This window comes from Dipodomys merriami, unplaced genomic scaffold (assembly GCF_024711535.1).
Source record: "Dipodomys merriami isolate MVZ:Mamm:240054 unplaced genomic scaffold, mDipMer1.0.p SCAF_1, whole genome shotgun sequence".
Taxonomy (NCBI): domain Eukaryota; kingdom Metazoa; phylum Chordata; class Mammalia; order Rodentia; family Heteromyidae; genus Dipodomys; species Dipodomys merriami.
The window spans coordinates 92,865,332-92,888,678 of record NW_027202270.1 but is presented as its reverse complement, the minus strand read 5'-3'; the positions used below and the strand labels follow the sequence as shown (position 1 = coordinate 92,888,678).

Here is a 23,347-nt window from a genome sequence, read left to right as displayed (position 1 = left end):
TTCTGTAACTTCTTCAGTTTCAATCTAGCCACTGTGATTCTCAGAATAACCCTATTTTCCAGTAAGAAAATGCTCCAGTCTTATGGCTTAATTTTGAAATGGAACAATTCAACCTGAAATAAATTTTTAGTTTCTTTTTGGTAGACACAAGAACTATTCTTTTTTATTATTCAAATTTTCTTATAGTACCGGAGTTTGAACTCGAGGTCTTGAACTTGCTAGGCAAATACTTTATCACTAAGCAACATTCCCAGCTGTTTTCGCTGATAGTTGTTTTTCAAGTAAGGTCTTATAGTTTTGCCTAGGGATAGTCTCATCCATGATCTTTCTAGCTAGGCTACCACCTAAATAGCTGGAATTACAGGGATGTGTTAACACACCCAACAGATTATTGAGATGGGGTAATGCTAATCTTCCCCATGAGCCTCAAATCTCTATTTTTCCAGGCTCTATCTCAGTAGCTACAATTATAGGCATCATTGCCTGTTCTTCTTTTCTTGAGAAGCAATTTGTTCACTCACATGTTTATGCATGCATCAATTTATACTTTGTATCAATTTGTAATACAGACATCATTGTCCTAATTTAGGGAAAGCAGTGGAAATTCAAACCTTCTAGAATTAAGTTTCCTGATTGCAGATGTAATATTTTAATAGCCTAAGATTATGTGTGCTGTACCTGAACCTATCATTAACTTAAAATTAGAATGCCCTTTCAGAATAAAAAATGTACATACTTTCAATTTTCTGGGCATAATTATGAATGAAGAGAAGAAGATAAAATTAGAAAGGATTAGATTATCAAGCCATCAGCAAGATCTCCTGTGTGCCTATAACACTGAAGTTGTACATTCCAAATGAAGTATTGCCTCTTTGATGGTAATTTGAAAATATTAAAAACAAACTGTGACTTCCAGCAGAGGTCCTGTAGGACAGCCGCTTACTCCATTAAGCTATGGTTGATCATTATCTATTCTTGACCTGGAAGGCAACCTTCTAATAGAATCTTTGCCAGAGATTTTTCATTCTTGTCCCACTGAAAGATTTAGCCAAAGTATTAAAAAGGAAGATGTTTGCCATATAAATGATTAGCTTTTTTGATATCTCTGAGAAATTTCCTAGACATTTCATCCTTATCATCATCCTCATCATCATTTCCACCCCCTCCTCCTCCACCACCTTCTCTTTCTTTTCCTCCATCTTCTCCTCTGAGCCTTTCTACAATTAAAAAATGACAGTGTTGTGTAGTTGGAGATCAACTAACTAGTGATACCAAATCAAGAATCTTATGCAGGGAAAACGTTTTTTGTGCCTTGTCCCTCTGAAGACAGGGAATCTGCTTCCTCAAAGACCTATGCACTGATTCTAAGCCTTCTTTTCCCTTCAGGACCAAGAGAACAGGGAATGTTTCAGGACACTCTTCATCCTCCTGTAATTCTTTGGTATTCAAGATTGAAATGACAACTTTTTTGCTTTTCCTTTAAATAAAAAATATTAAATAAAAGTAGCTATAAAATCAAAGCAAGGGATATTGTGGCAAGTAATTATTTTGCTTATATGTTGAATATTTGTTCCCTTTAAATATTTTGATAAGTACATTTATATGGAGGCAAAATTCATATTCTTTTGGAGTACCTGGGTCTTGGTGTTCCCAGCCCTCTAAATGGCTGAGGAAGGAGGATCGTGGATTCAGGGCCAACTTGGACTACATAGGGAGAGGCTATCTCAAAAGAAAATCATAAAACATCAGATTTAACAATACCTAGGGTCCTGTGAGAATCTGTCCAAAGAGTTCCCAGTAGTTAATATGGGAAGGAGGAAACAAGAGATAGGTAAGTCTCTAAATTATAACACACTTTCAGAAACAGTATGAGAAGCAAATCAACAGCCCATCAGGTTCCATTTCCAACTAACTATAACAGAGGGGACATTTCTCTGTTCTGAAAGCATTTGAGCTGACGGCCTGTGCTTCTAGCTTTATAAGCATTCATCCAACTCACCTGATAAAACTGCTGATGCAGCGCGAATCTGAAATTTTGTTTTCAGGCATATTGTGAAATCCACCTAGAATGATCAGGTGTTAGAGTTTGAAAAGAGCCATACACAAACCAGTTCCAAATAATCATCTCTCACCTTAGTTGCTCCCACTCCAGTTCCAGTTGAGCACCCAGATGCCACACTCAACTACACTTCTGTTTTCTGAACCCATAGTGCAGAAGATATTTCTGTGTGTGTGTGTGTGTGTGTGTGTGTGTGTGTGTGTGTTCATGCATGTTTTTCAGTCACCTCTGTCACACCAAAAAACAGCACTGACTGATAAGACTGTGTGAACATTGGGTTTTGGGGTGGTTTTTTTTTTTTTTTTTTTCTACTTGCTTCAAATTGTTTATGTTCACAAACAAACTTGAAATCAAAATGCCTGGCCATTAGATTGCAGCTGAGCAGAGAGCTGACACATTCACCTTCACTCAAACTGTGTGTGATGAAATTTTAAGGAATCTAAAGAACACATGTATGATAAATTCTGCATTTTAGTCGCCTAGCATTAGTAACAAACTGTCCTGTGAATGATTTTGTTTTTGATTTACAAAACTGCCCACCTAAGTAGCAAGGTTACTAGTAAAAGTTCCATGTTAACAAGACAAGGTTGTCCGTTCTCTTCACTCCTCTTCTGTTTAATATTAGAATGCCTAGCTACAGCAGTTAAGACAGGATGCAAACATAAAGGGGATCCAAATAGGGAAAGATGAAGTAAAACTCTCCCTTTTAGCAGTTGACATGATCTTGTATTTAAAGAACCCCATGGACTCTACTCCCAAGTTATTCGAGCTGATTTGAAACTTTGGAAAAGTAGCAAGGTATAAAATTAATCCTCAAAAATCAGTGGCTTTTCTGTATGTCAATAATGAGAAAAGTGTGGCTGAAATCAGGAAAGCAACTCCTTTTGTAATAGCCCAACAAAAAATAAAATACCTATGAGTTAATTGAAGAAGTAAACGACCTCTATGATGAAAACTTTAAAAACCTGAAAAAGGAAATTAAAGCAGAACTAAGGAAGTAGAACCCCCACCCCCATGCTCCTGGATTGGGAGGATTAACATTGTGAAAATGGCAATACTACCAAAGGCTTTCTACAAATTCAATGTGATACCTATCAATATCCCAATTTTATTCTTCAATGAAATAGATGAAGCAATCCAAAAATTCATATGGACTAATAAAAGACCTTGATTAGCAAAAACAATCCTTATCAGAAAGAATATCAATACTAAATTTCAAACTCTACTACAAAGCCAAAGTAATCCAAACATCTTGGTACTGGCACAAGAACAGTCCTGAGGACCAATGGAATAGGACTGAAGACCCAGAAATGAACCCACAGATATATAGCCACCTAATCTTCAATAAGAAAGCTAAAAATAATAGAATGGAAGAAAGACAGCCTTTTCAGTAAATGATGCTGACAGAATTGGCTACACATCTATAGAAAACTAAAGCTTGATCCATATATATATCACCCTGCACCAGAAACAACACCAAATGGATCAAAGACCTCAAAGGAAAAGCAGACACCCTGAAAACATTACAGGAAGGAATAGGAGAAACTCTAGTGCTCCTTGGCCTAGGCCAAGTTTTTCTTAATGAAGACCCAGAAACACAACAAATCAAAGAAAAGTTAGACAAATAGGATTGCATGAAACTGCAGAGCTTCTGCATGGCAAAGGACATAGCTAGCAAGATCAATAGAAAGCCCACAGATTGTGAGAAGATCTTCACTAGCCAAACAACAGACATGGGCCTATATCCAAAATATATTTAGAACTCAAAAAATTAAATCCCCAACAACAAATTCTCAAAGAAACAACCACCTGATTAGTAAGTGGACTAAAGACTTAAAGAGAGACTTCTCTGAAGAGGAAATAAGGATGGCCAATAGACACATGAAGAAATGCTCAACTTCTCTATCCACAAAAGAAATGCAAATCAAAACAGCATTGAGATTTGACCGCATCCCAATTGGAATGGCTATAATCAAGAAATCTAATAAGAGATGCCAGAGGGGGTGTGGCCAAAAGGGAACCCTACTGCATTGTTGGTGGAAGTATAAATGTGTTCAGCCACTCTGGAAGCAGTATGGAGGTTCCTCAAGACTACAGATAAAGTTCCCCTATGACCCAGCAATCCCACTTTAGGGCATTTACCCAAATGATCACAAACAAGGCCATAGTAAAGCTACCAGCATAACTGTTTATTGCAGTATTATTCACCATAGCTAAGATATGGCTCCAACCCAGATGCCTCTCAGTAGATGAATGAATCCAAAAAATGTGACACACACACACACACACACACACACACACACACACACACACACACAATGGAATTCTATGCCTCCATCAGAAAGGATGACATCGCCCCATTTGTTAGGAAATGTGAAGACTTGGAAAAAAATATATTAAGTCAAGTAAGCCAGACCCAAAGAAACATAAGTCCCAATGTTTCCCTTATTTGTAATAACTAGTATGTCTAGGATAATCTTATCAGACAAGCAAAAAAGGTCAAAAGCTATGTACATATGACCACATAAAATGATGCTCAGTGAAATGAACCTCAAAATAGGGACACAAGAGATTTTATCTTTGTTGCTGTTGTTTTTAATGTACTTATAATGCACTATGTGATTTTTTTTGTTTCTTTTGTATGTTCTTCCCCCATGGGATAACCCCTGTTGTCACTGTATTTGATTCCTGTGTCCTGCATCTTGTATATACACTTTTCTAATTTGAGGAGGGGAAGGGAAATAACAAAATGCTGAAATAAGGATACAGGTTGACCCATTGTAAAGATGAGATGTATAAGACACTATGTTGAAAACTAACTTTACAACTTGTGGGGGAGGGAGGAGTTGGGGAGGTGGGGAAGGAAGGGATAGCAGGGGAAAACAGAGGTGGGGGTAACAATGCTCAATAGGAAGTGTACTCATTACCTTACTCAGTAACTCTAACCCCTTGTACAGTATCTTTTACAATAAAAATATTTTAAAGAAAGAAAAAGTTCCATGTGAAAGGAGATGTTAACTGTTAGTAAATGTGCAATACCTATGAAACAAGGGATATAAAATTGGCCAGTAATTATTTTGTTTATATACTGAGTTTTTCCCTTAAAATATTTTAAAGCTGGGATAAGTATCTTAGGCAAAACCAAGTTTCTTTTAAGAGTAGTTGAGAGATTATCTGTGAATGAGATCATGGGAACAACTGTGGGACGTTTTAGAAAACAGTACTCTCTCAACTAATGGTCCTTGAAATGGAAGATCCACTCAGTACTATCCACAGAGAAGGAGCCATTCTCTAGTTTGTGTTACATGTATGTAACATATATTTCTGGCTCTCCAATCCTTCTACCCCATTGAATTGCTGCATGCAAGACAAGATTTGATAAATTAGGCAGCGGCTGGCTTGTTGTGTTTGTTATTGTTCTTTGGAGACAAGGTCTCATTAAGTAGCTCAAGTAAGCCTCAAGCTCAAGATCCTCCTGCCTCCTGATTCCTCTGGAATGTTAGGATTTCAGGTGTTCTGGATTATTTAGTTAAATAGATTGTTCTAATTGGAAAAATCAAGGTCAGTGATTTTGGTATATGGTGAGAAAACAAGAAGCCACATTTTGAGAGGTCAAATTGTTAGAGCCTTTATTGGAGTACCAGCAGTCTGCAGATGGACTTCTGTGACAAAGATCTTCAGCCCAGCAAATACACTGTTAGAGATAGTTAGAACGTCTTTAAAATGTACTATATGATTTTTTTGCTTCTTTTGTATGTGCTTCTCCCGCAGTATAACCCCTGTTTTCACTGTATTTGATGTCCGTGCCTTGCATCTCCTATATGCATTTTTCTAATTTTGGGAGGGGAAGGGAAATAACAAAATGCTGAAATAAAGATACAAGTTTACCCATTGTAACAATGGGATGTACAAGATACTATGTTGAAAACAAACTTTACAACTTGGAAAGGAGGGAGGAATTGGGGAGGTGGGGAAGTAAGGGATGGTAGGGGATAAACAAAGGAGGAGGTGACAATGCTCAACAGGAAATGTACTCATTACCTTACTCATGTAACTGTAACCCCTCTGTACACTATTTTTACAATAAAAAAATTTAAAAGAAAGAAATACAGTTTGAATACACTGTTAGAAAACTGAGTCATGAGGGCTGGAGAGGGAAGAAAGAACAGAAATACAATACCAACAAACCAGACAAACTCCAATGGAGAGTTGAAGTAGGACACCATGTTGACTGAGAGGAACACTAGAAGATATGGAGATGTGAACACAGAGACAAGAGGCATGGTGTACCTGCACCTGAGATGGTCTGGGCCTAACTAGGGTCAGTTCAGGAAGCAGGGTCACACTGAGCTTGACAGTTCACAACCCAAGTTTGGCAGATCCAGTAACCTATTGTCCAAGTCCCCACCCCTGCCTCTAGGAATTCAGGCATGCCCATCACCTGGGAGGTGAGACTTAGGTGCCTTTACCCTGAATACAAGATAGCACCAGTTAAACCCAATTCCCTGTATCTACCACCAGGCCAAGATGGAGCCAGTTACATTCAACATCCCTATTTCAATTTCTGTCAGTAATTAGTCAAGTTTATGATTTTATTTTTATAAACTATCTTATGGACAGGTTTTTTTTTTCTTTTTTCTTTTTTTGGTCAGTCCTGGGTCCTGAATTCTGAGCCTGGGCACTGTCCCTCAGCTCTTTAGCTCAAGGCTAGCACTCTACCACTTGAGCCACTGTGCCACTTCCGGCTTTTACTGCTTATGTGGTGCTGAGGAATAAAATCCAGGGCCTCACGCATGCTAGGCAAGCACTCTACCACTGAGCCACCTTCCCAGCACCTGGACAGGTATTTTTAAAAGATATTTTTAGCTGGCACCCGTGGCTCATATCTATAATCCTAGCCACTCAGGAGGCTGAGACATGAGAATCACAGTTTGAAGTCAACCATGGCAGGAACGTCCATGAGATAGTCTTTTTTGGGGGAGGGGGGTCCGGTTGTGAGGCCTGAACCCTGGGCCTGGGCGCTGTCCCTCAGTTCTTTAGCTCAAGGCTAGCGCTCTACCACTTGAGCCACAGCTCCACTTCCAGCTTTTTTTTTTTTTTTTTTTTTTTTTTTTTTTTTTTTTTTGCTTATGTGGTGCTGAGGAATCAAACCCAGGGCCTCATGCATGCAAGGCAAGCACTCTACCACCGAGCCACCTTCCCAGCCCCATGAGGTAGTCTTATCTCCACTTAAGCACCAAAAATGCCCTAAGTAGAAACGTGGCTGAAGTGGTAGAGCGCTACCTTGTGGGGGATAAAAAGAAATTCAGAGACCATGCCCAATCCCTGAGTTGTGAGTTCAAGCCCCAGGACTGGTGTACACACAGAAAAAAGTACCTTTACAACATTAGTTGGTAAAGATACTACACTACTTGTGTTAAGATGGCAGTGATATTCTGGACATAATACTTCCTTTTTCATTTTAATTTATGGTTATTATGAAGGTGATGTCCAGAGAGGTTACAGAAACATAAGTCAGGTAATGAGTACATTTCTTTTTGGACAATGTCACCCCCTTCCCTTGCTTTCTCCCAGTTTTTCTCTCCTGTACCCATCAACAGGTTGTATAGTTCATTTTCATCATAGTGTCTAGTGAGTACCACTACTGCATTTGTTTACCGTTTGTCTCACTATTTTTGTGACCTCCCCTTACCCTCTCAAAGACAAATAAACAAGACAAAAAGGAAACCAAAACAACAAAGAATAAAACGTCTTTGTTTCCATTTCCTGGAGTTCATTTTGATAAATATTATTTGGGACATAAAACTTTCTATCACTACCTTTTAACTATACAAGCTGTAGGAGCAAATCCACTTGAAGGTTAAAGACAAGACATGAAGCCATTCTGTACGTAGGTCCAATGGCAACACAACTGGATTTGTAGACTTCCATACTTTCACCTGCCTCTCATGCCAGAACAGGAAGCAATGGCTTCTGGTAGATGTGTGTGACCCCAAAGCATTAAGCTACATACCCCCAAACTTACCTACTGAGTTCCAGTACAATGCTGTACTCAGGGAGTAGCCACTTCTGGTTGATTTATTAGATCTAAAATATTGTTCATATGGCAGTAGTCAATAACACCTGTCTTTACTTGCCAGTTACCTCGTTTACCTAAGAATAGATCTCAGATGCCAAGTTTTTTTTAGTTTGAAATTAATACTATTTCTATTTTAAGTGTGGATTCTTTTTACATTCCTACTGAAGAAAAGTGAATTGTGGATCTCATATCTTTAAGTTATTTTGTATTTCATGGATTTATTTAAGTAAAAAAAAATGCAAGTGTAGTTGAAGGGAAATATTAAGGAAATAACAGTTCAGGAAACTATAAAAATCACAGCAAGCAGTATCATTAAAAAGAAATGATTCAATTAATCCTTAATGAGCCCCCCATGCCATATAAAATGTGACATTTGACATTGTAGCAAAAATTTATATGAAAGAGCAGTGGGCTTGAAATGCATCATTTAAGTTTGAGTTTTCCAGTTATAGCATGACTGGCAAATCGGCTCTTTCTGTCTCTCAGTCTCCTTGTCTACAAAATAGTGGTAGGATAATAACAGTACTTCTGTCTCTATAACACAGATGTTGTCAATGTTAAAAGAAAAAACTGAAACTATATCAAAAACATAGTTAAAATATTTTAAAATACATTCTATTTTAAGTATTATTTCAGCTTATAAGATTTTATATCACAAACATAAAAAGTGGTAGTTTATACACAAATATTCATAGCTCTCTCAGAAGCAAACGTTAATATTTTATCCAAACTTGAACCTGTTTTGTTTTGATTGTGTTTGTTGGAGTTTGGTTTGGCTTTGGTACTGGAACTGAAGTCTAATGTTCATGTTTGCTAGGCAAGTTTTCTGCCATTTGAGCAATACTTCTAGTCCTTTTATCTTTAATTTGTTTTTCAGATATAGTCTCATATTTTTGCCACTGTTGGCCTGGTACCATGATCCTTCTTCTTCTTCCTGAGTAGCTAAGATGACAAGATGAACCACCACATTTCTCTTGTTTTGGAGAGGGATCTAACTAACTTCTTTTCTGCGCTATCCTTGAAACATTATCTTCCTACCTCTGCCTTCCAATTAGGGGGACTTACAGGCATGTACTACCATGCTGGCATGAACTTGGTTTTGAAATGAACATTGTCCCATGAAAGAATTGTACTTGGGAACTACTTAGATAAAGTGATTATGAAAATACCTTTCTGTGAAGTTCAGCTACAAGCTGAAATCTAAATAGTAAAGAAGAGGCAGCTATGGAAAACAAGGAAGAGAACATTTCTTGTTGTTTTTAAATTTTTATTGTGAAGGTGATACACAGAGGGGTTGCAGTTACATAAGTCTGGTATTGATACATGTCTCTTTGAACAGTGTCATCCTCCCTCATTTTCAGGGAAGAAGAAAGTAGGGAAGAAGAAGTGGGACAAAGGGTAAACTAATTCAGCAATAAGACTCACTAGACATTAAGTTGGAAATAAAGTATACAACTTGGTGGCGGGGGAGGAGTCGGGTGGGAAGAGGACATTTCTATGAAGGCCTTTCTCTGTGTGTGCAGAGGGACTTGAGTAGGAAGATATTGCTATTCAGAGCAGCAAAAGAAGCTGAAACTTGGTGGACAAAAAATGTAGAATGAAATGAACTTAGACTTTTGCAGGTAAAGTGACCTGTATTTTATTCTAAAGGCTTTGGAATGGCACTGAGTTCCTGTATTTAAGTTCAAATGGACAAGCTGATCCCAGTCCCATTTGTCGAAGATTGTGCAAGAATGAATGATGCACTGCCTGCCATATGTCTACCTCCCACAGCTTCCCATATTTCTCAGCTGACCAATAATGTATCACTTATCCTTCAGCTATATTTCAGGATCTTTTGTGTAATTTTTATTACTCCACTCCCAAGTTCTTGGTTAAAATCATAACTTAGTTTGCACACAAAATCTAGATGTTCTGTAAATATTTCCTAAATGGGTAAATGTATATGTTCAGCAGTTCTCAGCAATCAGTATGCCTCAGAAAGAAGTGGGAAGACATAATGTGTGTGTGTGTGTGTGTGTGTGTGTGTGTGTCAGGGGTACACCCCAGAAGGATCCTAGTCTCAATGTTCAGTGAGTGTGTTGTAGCAACTCCTAGGTGGCTCTGGTATGCAGTCAGTGGTGAGCATCGGGGAATGCCCTGAATCTGGGTGCCCTTCGAAATGCCTGATAGCTGCCTATCCTTCACAGTTATTAATGTATAACACAAATGTCCCTATTGAATAGCCCTTAAAGTCATTGAAAATAGTGAATTTGGGAATCTATAATCTGGAGGTCCCTTGTCAAGCTGCATTTTCCAGAAGTGCCTTCGATTACCACCCCTTTGAAAGGAGAAGATAAATTACTGTTTTTCGTTAGACATCTGGAATTTGAGTGACTCTGTTATTATTTATCAGCTGTAGACTCTAAAACACCAAATAAGGAAAAGCTTGAGCCATCATGTTTCCTTCAAGTATGGTATTCAAGATGTCTTGTCAGTGTATGTTAGTGTAAGTGTTTTGCTTTCAGAAAGGGAAAGTTTCTATTTAATTCTATATAATGTGTATATAATAATATAATTCTAAGGCACCTGCTTCAAAACAGAAGCTAGGATGTTGGTGATAATAGCAATAAACAAAAATTAAACCAAGCTGGGCTGAATGCCTAGGAAAACTAGCCAGATACCAAGAGCTGGGTGAGCAGTAAAATAAGAGGGGGAAAAGGCAGGAATGGATGGGTATCACTGTCTGTGGTATAAACAGGGGATTTATAGCATGTTCCATGATGAGGAGTTCCCTAGGGAAATTTGTCATTGTGGGTGGGGTTCCTGCTCACCTCATTTTAGTGACAAACTTCCAATGAAACTTGGCCTTTCTACAATGTAAATGTTAAGCATACCAGAACTATACACTGATCCGACATTGTGTTTGAGCGTTTACAATGAAATAAACTTCTTGGAAACAAACAGACCAGAAGTAAAAATAGGAGTTTGTAAGAACTCTAACTGGAGTTAGAAGGAAAGCCTGCAAGTTTCCCAGGATGCTGAAATGTCCTGAGATTTACATAAACAAGGGAGGAAATCCTCTTGAGGGTGGGTGGGAAAGTATCTAATACAGGAACCCATGTTTTCCTGTTATTGAAAAGCATTCTTTAATCTTTTAAGCACATTTTAGCCCTGCAGATATTCCAGGTGTGTTGTTTCTTTTAATATTAAAACGTAACACCACACAACAACTCTCAGAGAGGCCTCTAAGGTATCACATTTGTGTCAGAGGAGATACACACACACACACACACACACAGAATCAAATAAATGGATGGACAGCACCCTGGGCACACTAGTAATAATTGCCTGAATTTATTTAGGTGAACGGTTATTTCCAGTGGCACATAACAGGCCTAGAGCCTGTTAGGAGAGACTATTTGTGTTAGGGGATGATAAAATTTCCTATGATCATGGGTAATGAAGGGATAATGACTTTTTTTAACCACAAAAGTGAGTGTAATTGGTATGGAATGTTTCAAAGAGTTTTAGCCACATATATATAACTGAGATAATAGGTCACAGCTAAAGCTTTATTTGAAGTTTTTTCTTCAATTGTTAAATTCTGGTATAAGCAAAGGGAGAAGATTGTATTGAGGCCATAAAGACTATTGTCAGTGCTGGGACCAGAGGTTCCCATAATGTCTACAGCATATCTCTTCTCACATCTCAGGAGCCAAAACTGCCATAGACCATGGGATTAAGGAACCTAAGGGGTTGGTTACCACCTGCTTATCACCTGCTTTCTGTCCTTCATCCCTCAAGAATTCTTTTAAGCCAAGTGCTAAAAGGTAGTTCACACTTGTAATCCTAGTTACTGGAAAGTCTGAGATTGGCAGGAGGCAGGCCAGGGAAGAAAATTTATCTCCAGACTTCTCAACTGAGAGCTAGATGTGATAGCATATACCTGTTACTCTAGATATAAGGGCAAGTATAAACTAGGTAGATCACATCCTGTTGTGCATCCAGGCAGAAGGTGAGGCCCTATCTCAAAAGTTAATATCACAAGCCAGAGTGAGAGTCATTATTCAGCAATAAGAGAACCTGTCTAGCAAAGGTAAGGCCCTGAGTTCAAACTCTAGTACCTCTGATGATGATGATGATGATGATGATTGTTATTTCCTGTCTGTTAAGCATCTGCATAGTAATTGGAAACAAAGGAAGAATGTGCCACAGTTCCCCTCAGGGCAGTGATTAGTGTTAAATTCATTCCAACCAATAGGGCTTGTCACTTTCTCTATCTCCTCCCCAGGCTTCATTTCTATTTAATCTTACTACAGTTTATGTCCAAAGCTCAGGAGGAACTTTAAAGAAAGCCCTTACAGCTCTTAATTATCTCTCACACCATGCTTGTCTTTTATTTGGGGGGAGGGGTCCAGTCGTGGGGTCTGAACTGTGGGCCTGGGCGCTGTCCCTCAGCTCTTCAGCTCAAGGATAGTGCTCATACCACTTGAGCCACAGCGCCATTTCCAGCTTTTTTCTGCTTATGTGGTGCTGAGGAATTGAACCCAGAGCCTCATACATGCGAGACAAGCACTCTACCACTGAGCCAACTTCTCAGCCCCCCACCATGCTTGTCTTTAAAGCACCAAGTAGGAGAGATACTGGAGGCTTCTCCATGGGTACTTGAGATGAGAGGTGAGGCTTGTTCATCTGCCTGAGGCAAAAAGAAGGGCTGTCCTGGTCTTGCAGGTGTAGTGACCTCAGGAACTCATATTGGGGTGTGTCCAGAATGTCAAATACAGTCATCATCAGATGCCAAGCTAGACACAAACGTTATGATATGATAAAGCCAAGATGTGCTTGTATTTGTGAACATATATGTGTGTGTATACATATATATAACTTTAAGAATACTTCAGTCACTATCTATCTATAGATAGATAGATAGATAGATAGATAGATAGATAGATAGATAGATAGATAGATAGTGACTGAATATATTTATAGATAGATAGATAGATAGATATAGTGACTAAAGTATTCTTAAAGTTGAAATCTCAGATACTTGCCCTGGAGTATAAAATTAGGAATACACATTGTAGTCCCCTAGAAAACTAACAATCTTCATTTCCCTGAACAGGTGGCCTTCCTAGTAAACCTTCCAGATTCCTGTCAGCCCTGTATCTTTTTAGTTTTCCCTACAATCTGTAATTGTGCTAGCCTATCACCAGGGATTGGTGGTATTCACTTAAGCCAATTTCAATTTGATTGGATAAGGGCTATTGTTAAGAGCTTTTCAGTACTCCCTCTTTCAGGAAACATGTAGCCATTCATCTTCTCCCTCCTTCCCCCTTTCCCTCTCCTGTTCTCTCTCTCTTCTTTCCTTTCCTCCCTTCCTTTCCTTTCCCCTCACATCCCTCCATCTCCCTCCCTCTGCATATTCACAGTAGATATTATATAGAAACACATAGAATGAGGAAGTAAGCCAACCTGCAAATCCACTCATCTGATTGGTCTTTTCTTGGCAGTGACAAACAAGAAACCCACACAGGCGTCTATCACGAAGGTCAAACAGTTTGAGGGCTCCACATCCTTCGTTCGGAGATCACAGTGGATGCTTGAGCAGCTTCGCCAGGTTAATGGTATCGATCCTAACCGGGTAAGTGGATTTTCCAGTGCTGAGCAGAGGAATTCTCTTCTCCAGATGACACTTTAACCTTGGTAGTGGCAGTGGTGGTTTTAATCATTCTTAGCAAGCTATTTCTTGATGATGATCAAAACATTATCACCATTCATCAAAGTGTCACTTAGCTCCTAATGTCACCAGTGACAAAGATCATCTACCAACACTTATTACCAGACATCAAGCAAAATATGTGTTAAGATTCCTTTGGATTTAATAAGGTATTTTATGATATAGCTATTTATGTACCCAATCCCTTTTACACATACACATACACACACACATACATGAGCAAATACCTCAATAATGAAGAATATGTAAATTGTTATTATGTACTAAAATTTAAAAAAAAATCTTTTCCTACAGAACTTTAGGGACAAGGTTAATACCTTCTTTCAAGTAATTGGAGTAATTAAACACAGTCAGATTCTGATGTAACTCAATAGTTAGGCTGTTTTGGCTTCTGTACTATTGGCTTTTTAGGTTCAAACAGGATTTACATCTTGTTTGATAGAGAAATGTGGACTCCCTCTTCACTTAGGTCCTAGTTAAGATGAACCTTATGATTGGTTCCACAACTTTATTTTGACAGACTAAGCACTGGGTTTCTGTTTTGTTTTGTTTTAATGAAATGAGACCAGTAGTGGTTTCATTGTCTTTTCCAGGATTCTGCAGAGTTTGATTTGTTGTTTGAAAATGCTTTTGACCAGTGGGTGGCTAGCACAGCCTCAGAAAAATGCACCTTCTTCCAGATCCTCCACCACACGTGCCAGAGGTACCTCACTGACAGGAAGCCAGAGTTTATTAACTGCCAGTCCAAAATTATGGGAGGTAAGGGAACACTTACATGATTATATTCATGCTGTTTTCTTAGTTGTGCTTTTATATCAACAGATGTTCAGTGACATAATTACTACTAAATAAAAGAATCAAAATACTCAGAACAAGCCAGCATTGGAAGCATCCTAGGGACTCATTGTATACTAAAACTAGACACACTAGTTGATTTGCAGTCAGAAGCCAACACTGATCTTTTTAGAAGAATAAGTCATGGAACTAGATTATTTGTCTTATGAGAACAATCCTATATCTTTATTAGAAAAACCTATCCATCTGGTTTCTTTATGGCCTTTTCTATAATTTCATTGCACAACACTAGGTTTTCTTTCTTGGGGGTGGGGGAGAGTCAGGGGATTCCTTTTTTCTTTTTTTTGTCCCCCTCAGAATGTTTAAAACTTACTAATATAAAATTCCAAAGATATTGTCCTTTTCTTTCAAGTAATAGCTTGTCTTTGGTTTCTTCCTGAGTGAAACCCAGAGCCAAGCTCTGGTGAGTGCTATAAGACAAGGTTATGGGGTTAGTGACACCATATGGACAACATTGAGTGGGTGCTTTTGGAGGGCAAGACTTTTCAAGGAATTAAAATTGCAAAAACATACAAATCTTGACAATCACTCTGTGAATTGGGAAAGAGTTTTTATAGCATCGTTCTTTTCATTGACTTATTTTCCTGGTTTTGAAAAAAAAATGGTGTTTTTTTTTTTTTTTTTCGTGAAAATGCATCAGATTCACTCTAATCAAATAATTGAAGATTCCACACCCTAGATATGTTAAAGATTTTCTTTAAACTCTGTCTTTCATCTGAATTTGTGTTAGAATCCCTATTCTTTGTTTGTAATTGATGTATTCCCACAATCATTGGCCCAGTCCTATAAGTAGTGGAAGATCCACTACCTTTGGAGCCCCAGAAGATGGAGAGTTGAGATACATGCCCTTTTTCTAAGGTGAAACTTTTAGTGTATGTACTAGAGAAAAATAAGATTCCTTTTCTCAAGAGCTCAAGTAAATGATATTAAGTAGTAGATTTGGTTTTGTCTGTTGTGATTGTAGGTGTCACTTCCACCTTCTGTAGAACTTGATTTCCCCATATGTAACATGGAGGGTAGACCAGATATCTAAAGTCTCAGTTCATCATTTTGGAAATCTGTATTTGTTTGGCTGTAGGTCTATTGTGTGGGCTAATTGTTTCTTGAAGAAGGAACAAAATAAAAGATTTATACTGAAATAAATATTAACTGTTCCTGGATTCCTAAGGAGGACCCAAAATGAAGTTTGTGTGAAGCATGTTGTAATTTGTTGGCAACACACATGCCCTTAATGAATTCCATTTATCTTATTTAAACAGTTGTTTCTCCTTGATAACAGTTATACCAACACACCCTGATGAATTACTGCTTTGATTAGTCTTTCTTTCTGCCATTTATCACAATTCTAAGACATAAAAGTTTTGTTTCTGGGATCACTATGATCTGGCCCCTTTAATGTTTCTATACCTGTCCCATTCTGAGTGCATGAAATATGATCCTGGACACAAGTCGTAGATACAATTGTTTCTTATACAATAAACTATGACTATTTTGTGATTTTTAGAGAATTAATATTTGTGTTGGTATGCTGCCTTCCACTAAACTCTTTACCCCTCTGATATCTATTTCTTAGTTTTTTAAAGCAGCCTTTGTAAACACAGTTTATCACCTTCACCTTACAGAAAAAGAAACTGCTCAGAGGGATCATTTAATAGCCAAGAGTCATGTCACTAGACAGTAATGAAGATAACATTCCAACTCAGCTCACACCCAACTCAGCGCACTCCTGTGATTGTGACTTTTGGATGTCAGTGACCTGTTTTTCAGGAGATTTGACCTTTTTGTGAGCATGAGTCCAGCTCTAGTCTTCTGGGCCTGCTTTTGCCTTTCTAACTTATTATCCAAACACTCAACTTCTTCCTACAGTGTATTGAATAGTGTTCTTAACTTTTGTTGGTGTTATATTTCAGTAAATCCTTACTAAGGTATACACCTAAGGGAATATGTATATACATCTAATCTAGTAAATATTAAGCCTTCGCCCACCCTGTGTTACAAATACCCTGTTACATTACCCTAAAGTTGGGCAAAATCATGTAACATGATTATATTTCTTGCAATAAATAATTTTAATTGTGGGCAGGAGAGGGGAACCTTAGGGCTTAAACTCAAGGCCAGGGCACCGTCCTTGAGCTTCTTTTGATCAAAAGGAGGACTCTACCTGAACCACAGCTCCATTGTAGGCTCTTTGTTTTCTATTTTCTTTTTTGGTAGTTAATTGGAGATAAGAGTTTCACAGACTGTCCTGCCAGGGCTGGTTTCAAACCACAGTCCTCAAATCTCAGCCTCCTGCATAGCTAGGATTACAGGCATGAGCCACCAATGCCCAGCACAAATTTTAAGATTAAGAAAAAAAAAGCCAGAAGCTGGTGGTTCACACCTGTAATCCTAGCTACTCAGGATGCTGAGATCTTAGGATCCACGGTTCGAAGCCAGGATAGGAAAGTCCATGACACTCTTATCTCCAATTAACCACCAGAAAACCAAACTGGAAGTGGCACTATGGCTCCAGTAGTAGAGTTCTCACCTTGAGCTGAAGAGCTCAGTGACAGCACCCAGGCCCAGAGTTCAAGCCCCATGACCAACAACAACAACAAAAATCATCCCCTTTAGAAGCACTGATTGCCCACTTTGAGACATCCTTACATTGTCTTCAGTATGAATGGTGCCCCCTGGATTTGCACAGAAGTTGTTGAACATATTTTAGCCAGCGTCTTCTTTGTTTTTAGAAAGGGGGCAGGTAAAAAGGGAGTAACTGGGGGTTATGGATAGCTTAAAATTTTCACCTTGCTTCATCATAGGTACATAATTATGATAATAAACTTTTTTGGTCCTAAGAACCAGTCACAGGGCTGGGAAGATGGCTCAGTGGTAGAGCACTTGCCTTGCATGCATGAGGCCCTGGGTTCGATTCCTCAGCACCACATAAGCAAAAAGATAAAAAGCCACAAGTGGTGCTGTGGCTCAAGTGGTAGAGCTCTAGCCTTGAGCTGAAGAGCTCAGGGACAGTGCCCAGGCCCAGAGTTCAGGCCCCACGACCGGACCTCCACCCCCCACCCCCGCCAAAAAAAAAAAAAAAAGAACCAGTCACTAAAGACCTTTAAATCTGTCTTCCTTTTGGATTTGTACTTGCTTCCATTCACCAGAACTTCAGCATATTAGGTGGATGAAAGCACAGGGAAGATGCTACAGTCCCCTCGGTCACTCTGCACTGGTCCAGCTTGGGCATTGGGAAAACTGAGGCCAAGTGATTTTGAATGACACTGTCATGACACTATAGAAGAAAGTCTATCTGACTCCATTGAACAATAGTTTCTCAATTGATATATTCATCAAGGCAAGCATTACTGAATCATACCATGGCATTTCTCTAAGTACAAACTCTCTGGCTGGCTTATCCGACTACTTCTTAGTCTTTTACACATAACATCCTGCAGTGCTCCCCGCTTACTGTTGTATAAGACCAGTTGTGCACATCTTCTCTTATTCCACAGGCATTTGCTCAGCATATCCAGATGTCAGGAACCAAGCTATCTATGGAGAACAACCACAGAGTAGATGTTTTCCTTCACTGACTTAATTAACCTTTCCGGTGAATACCAGGTGTACATTGATACAATCCATTGCATATCAGTAAGGCAGTGGCTGAGCTGCATTTTAAAAGATGACTAGCAATCACCAGACAGACAAGGAAAAGATGAAATAACCCTCTCTTCTTCCAACAATTGGTTCAGATAGTTTTATTTCTGTGTTAGCTATATTCAGAGTTTGGGAAGTGTCCTTTTGTTTTTCCATGAAGCCACTTATTTTGAAGTGCCATATATTTTCAGCAAAGGATATTTCAGAAGCATAACCCTGCTCCACATGGTGGTTCAGAAGATGCTGCTAAGCCCAGACTTCTGAGCACTATTAGAATTCCAGGGATGCAGAAGTCTCTGCGGTCTCCTTCATCCCAGGCTGGCCCTCTTTTGCCCCTGCTGATTGGTATGCTAGAAAGGAAACCCACATGCATCTGCTCTAGAATCCCCTGTGGTGGACACGATCTAAAGATTTAATCACAGTGTCACTTTGTATTGTACTTTTCTTCCAAAGAATATGAGGTCACCTTCAGGGAGGTATGCAAATATGTTACCTTGTGAATGCTCCAGGCATGAGTACTCTTAAGTAAGGTAACAATTTTTTTAATATTTATATATTTTATATAAATTTTATTATATATTATATATAAAGACATATATTACATATAAAGATAATATATTATCTTTAAGTAAGTTACAAAGGAATTGCCATTCAACAAAGCAGTTTATGAATATTGTGTATCTTGATCAATGTCAGCCCTTTGAACATTCTCACCCACACTTCCAAACACACCTCCCTCCCTCACTTTGGTATGTTCATTCTTAATTTAATAGACTGCTTTAAGGAAATGCATGATGTTGGCGATGATATACTTTTTTAATGTTCTTGGAGCCAGGCACTGGTGGCTCATGCCTGTGATCCTAGATACTCAGCAGGCTGAGGTCTGAGGATTGTAGTTCAAAGTCAGCCTAGGCAATAAAGTCCATGGGACTCTTATCCCCAGTTAGGTACCAAAAAAGCAGAAATGGAGCTGTGGCTTAAGTGGCAGAGTACTGGCTTGAGAAAAAAAAAATTCAGGGACAGCACCCAGCCCTGAGTTCAAGCCCCAGGACTGGTGCACACACAACAGATGTTCTTTGTCAGCAAATAAAATCATAATGAATAACGAGCCTCATATTCCTCTGTATGTTCCAGCAAGACACATAAAAATGTATTTCTTTTGTGCGTATGCCATTCCTGGGGCTTGAACTGTGAATACAGGACCTGGGAGCTATCCCTTAGCTTTTTGATTCACTTAAGGCTGCAAGGATAGCACTCTTATCAATTGAGCCATAGTTCCAGGTCCAACTTTTTGATAGCTAGCTACAGATAAGAGTCTCATGGACTTTTCTGCATCTGCTGCTTCAACTCTGCTGGCTTCAACTTACAATCCTCAGATCTCAGCCTTGTGAGTAGTTAGGATTTCAGGCATGAGCCACCAGCTCCCAGCTGTGATTATTTCTTCAGAAGAAAGGCAGGTAGAATATTGCCCTCTTCACCATCCCCACAGTGGGATTCTAATCCTCAGAATGAGTTAAATTGTGTCAAAACCACCTTGCTATTCTGGTATCTATATGAACGTAAACACAGAGCAACAGAGACAGACAAACTTCTTAGCTAACTCATTGTTGTGACTCAGTAGTTAACCAGTTCTTTAAATCAAGAGAATCCATGTCATAGTTCCTCCTGTGGCTACTTTTGCTGCCCTTGAGAAAATAAAAAAAAACAAGTTTTCTCCTCCTTGGTACAGATGAAGAAAATGAATCATGGGCAAACATGCAATACATTCCACACTTATTAAGGGTCAGAGTTAATATTTCTGTGGATATCTACCACTCCCCATCCATTAAATGAAGGTCAGGACTTCCAAGTTGATAGTGATACAACTAAGTAGAAGAGGTAAAACCAATTTTAAAAGTTCTTGGTGAGGGGCTGGGAAAGCGGCTCAGTAGTAGAGCACTTGCCTTGCATGCATGATTCCTGGGCTTCGATTCATCAGCACCACATAAGCAAAAAGAAAAAAGCCAGAAGTGGTGCTGTGGCTCAAGTGGTAGAGCGCTAGCCTTGAGCTGAAGAGCTGAGGGACAGCGACCAGGCCCAGATTCAGGCCCCATGACCAGATCCAAAAAAAAAAAAAAAAAAGTTCTTGGTGAGAGCTGAGTTAAAGATGATGCTTGAAAATTTCATTTGTCCAAAATTCTATCTTTCTTACTGTAACCAAAACATCTTTTTCTACACAACATAATATTCCACTCAAGTCTTGCCATCTAAGACCTGTAGTGGGAAGGGAAATAACAAAATGCTGAAATAAGGATACAGGATGCCCATTGTAACAACGAGATGTACAAGACACTATGTTGAAAACAAACTTTACAACTTTGCAGAAGAGGGAGGGAGGAATGGGGGGGGAATGGAGGGGGAGGAAAGGGATGGTAGGGGAAAAACAAAGGAGCGGGTAACAATGCTCCATAGAAAATAGACTCATTACCTTGATCATGTAACCCCTCTATATAGTATCTTTACAATAAAAATATATATTGTAAAAAAAAGAATTGGAGTGTCTGCCACTCAGGAACTGAGCACATTACAGGAGATGCTTGGTATCCACACCTATGCAACTCCAAGGAGATCACCACTGAGGGGAAACCACACCTACTTAGGATGCACAGAATTCAGTACAGTACGGTGGGAGATTGGTTCATTTTTGCCATAACACTACCCCAACTTCTGCTAAAGACAATCTGCCTTTGAACAGATTGCTTTATCACTTAAATGATTAGCTTTTTCTATCTTGCTTTTGGGGCACTATTTGCTTTGGGGAAGAGGCAGATTTTCACAAAATGAAGGGCAGGTAATAAAATAGAAGATCACACAATGATTAAATACAACTGCTGATAACATGGGACTAGTTGAGAGCATCTCCACGTCAGCTGAGCTGCAACATACATACCCAGGGATTTAAAAATTTGGGTTTTGATGTTTACTTTTAAAAATGTAGTATATTTTATAATACTTGGTTAAAACCATGTGTTTCACAGATTTATTCATCTATGAATAAAGTAGGCTCACTGTACAGAGCTCTAGGTCCAATCCTTAATATAGTTAGTACTGGGGAAGAAAAATAAAGAACTTGTTAGAGAGAGAAAGAAAATAAGAACAAATATTGAAATATATTACTAAAAATAAAATAATAGCCAGGTGCCAGTGGCTCTTGTCTATAATCCTTCAGGAGGCTGAGATCTGAGGATCATAGTGCAAAGCCAGCCCAGGCATGACAGTCTGTGAGACTCTTATCTCCAATTAATCACATAAAAAGCCAAAAGTGGTGCTATAGCTCAAGTGGTAGAGTGCTAGCCTTGAGCAAAAGAAGCTTACAGACAGCGCCTAGGCCCAGAGTTCAAGGCCCAGGACCTCCTAAAATAAATACGTATATACATAAATAATAGTAATACTAAAATTGTAAAGTCAGAGAAGCTCCCTGGGGAAGGGCTCATGTTACCAGTGTAGCCACTGAGTCAAACACTATGTGTTCCCATTGTTATCCTGTCCATCATCCTGATGCTGCGCGAACACAGTACCATGCTATTCTAGCTATATCTAAGACAACGTTACAAGTCATTATGTTTAGTATGTATGTGCTTTGTTATGATTTTCTTTGTTCTGTTTTTTACTCCATGCTAGAGTTTGAACTTCAAGACCTCACTGCTTTCTGAGCAAGCATTCTACCACTTGAGACATACACCTAGACTTTTCTTGTTTTATTTTTTGGCTAGGGTCTTATGCGTTTTCCTGGAACCAGCCTTGGACTATGATCTTTCTTATGCCTTGCATGTAGCTGGGATTACAAATACACACCACTGCAGTGAGCTTTTAGTTGGAGATGAGGTCTTACTAACTTTTTAGCCTCAAATTGCAGTCCTCCCAATCTCCATTTCCTCTGTAGCTGAGATCAGATGTGACCCATTTCATCCAGCACCCCCTCCCTTTTTTTAATTTAGCCACTCACCCTTGACTAAAAGGCAAATGCCTTTTATTTCAAGTGAGAAAATCAAAGTATCTGAAGACTACTTCCTTTGGCTGTATCCAGTTGTGTGAATGATATAAATGACTAGTAACTAAGGAGAAATTGGGTCACAGATGCAATGGATTTTTTTTTCCTTTTTCACTGGCTATAAGCTACACTGAAGAGCTTGCTGTGAAGCAGCTGGAGGCTATGGAGGAGTCTAGCCAGTCACACTCATCAGGAGTGACTCTGACTGTCAAATTCTGTGAGGCAGCTCTTGCCATCATAATCTGAAACCAAACTGAGGCTACATTTGGTGGCTGTTGTTTATAGGCTTGACAAGAATGCCGAATATATTTTTTTGTCTCCCCCATGACTGAATAATCTACAATGGATGAGAGACATTCCTTACTCAGCATCAGCCAGAGGACTTGATAGAGTGAAGAAAGGGCTCACTGGACTCACAAACCCCTACTTCCATGGCCTTACTCACATGTGGACTCTAATCTCTCTAATCTCCATCTCTCTGTCCTTTGCTCTAGTGTGAGTAGTAAGGATGGCATTTAAGATTAAACTTTAAAATATTAAGTCAAACCACTTTCATATTTTAAACAGAAAAGTATCCATTTCCTACAGAATATCCTATCCATATGTTATATGTATGTATGAAAAGGTCACCGTGAAACTCATTATTTTGTATAACCAAACATGCTCATACAAACCCAAATGGGGTTTTACTGAAAGGGAGGAGATGTGCTTGTGCAAAAATGGAACAGTAAAGCTAGTTTAGATTGGTTTTAGAAGGAGGGGAAAGGAAGAGGAGTGGAGAGGTTGAGTCTCATTAAGATCTATTGTATGCATATGTGGACAGGTCAAAATGAAATCCCCTTGTACAAATTTTTAAGTTTGTGTGACAGTACTGGGGACTGAACTGAGGGTCTTGTACTCTCACTTGGTTTTATTCAAGCCTTGCACATAACCACTTGAGCCACGCTCCACTTCCAGCTTTTTGAT

At 39.0% G+C, this 23,347-nt stretch overlaps 1 protein-coding gene across 1 annotated transcript in view; it reads left to right on the top strand.

Moving 5' to 3' along the window:
• Positions 1-23,347, top strand: part of Stxbp6 (syntaxin binding protein 6) — a 276,813-nt gene that overhangs the window by 199,446 nt on the left and 54,020 nt on the right. Inside the window, exons 3-4 of the mRNA XM_070026055.1 lie at positions 13,631-13,761; positions 14,451-14,616. Coding sequence (XP_069882156.1) covers positions 13,631-13,761; positions 14,451-14,616 — 297 coding nt within the window. The remainder of the gene's footprint in view (positions 1-13,630; positions 13,762-14,450; positions 14,617-23,347) is intronic.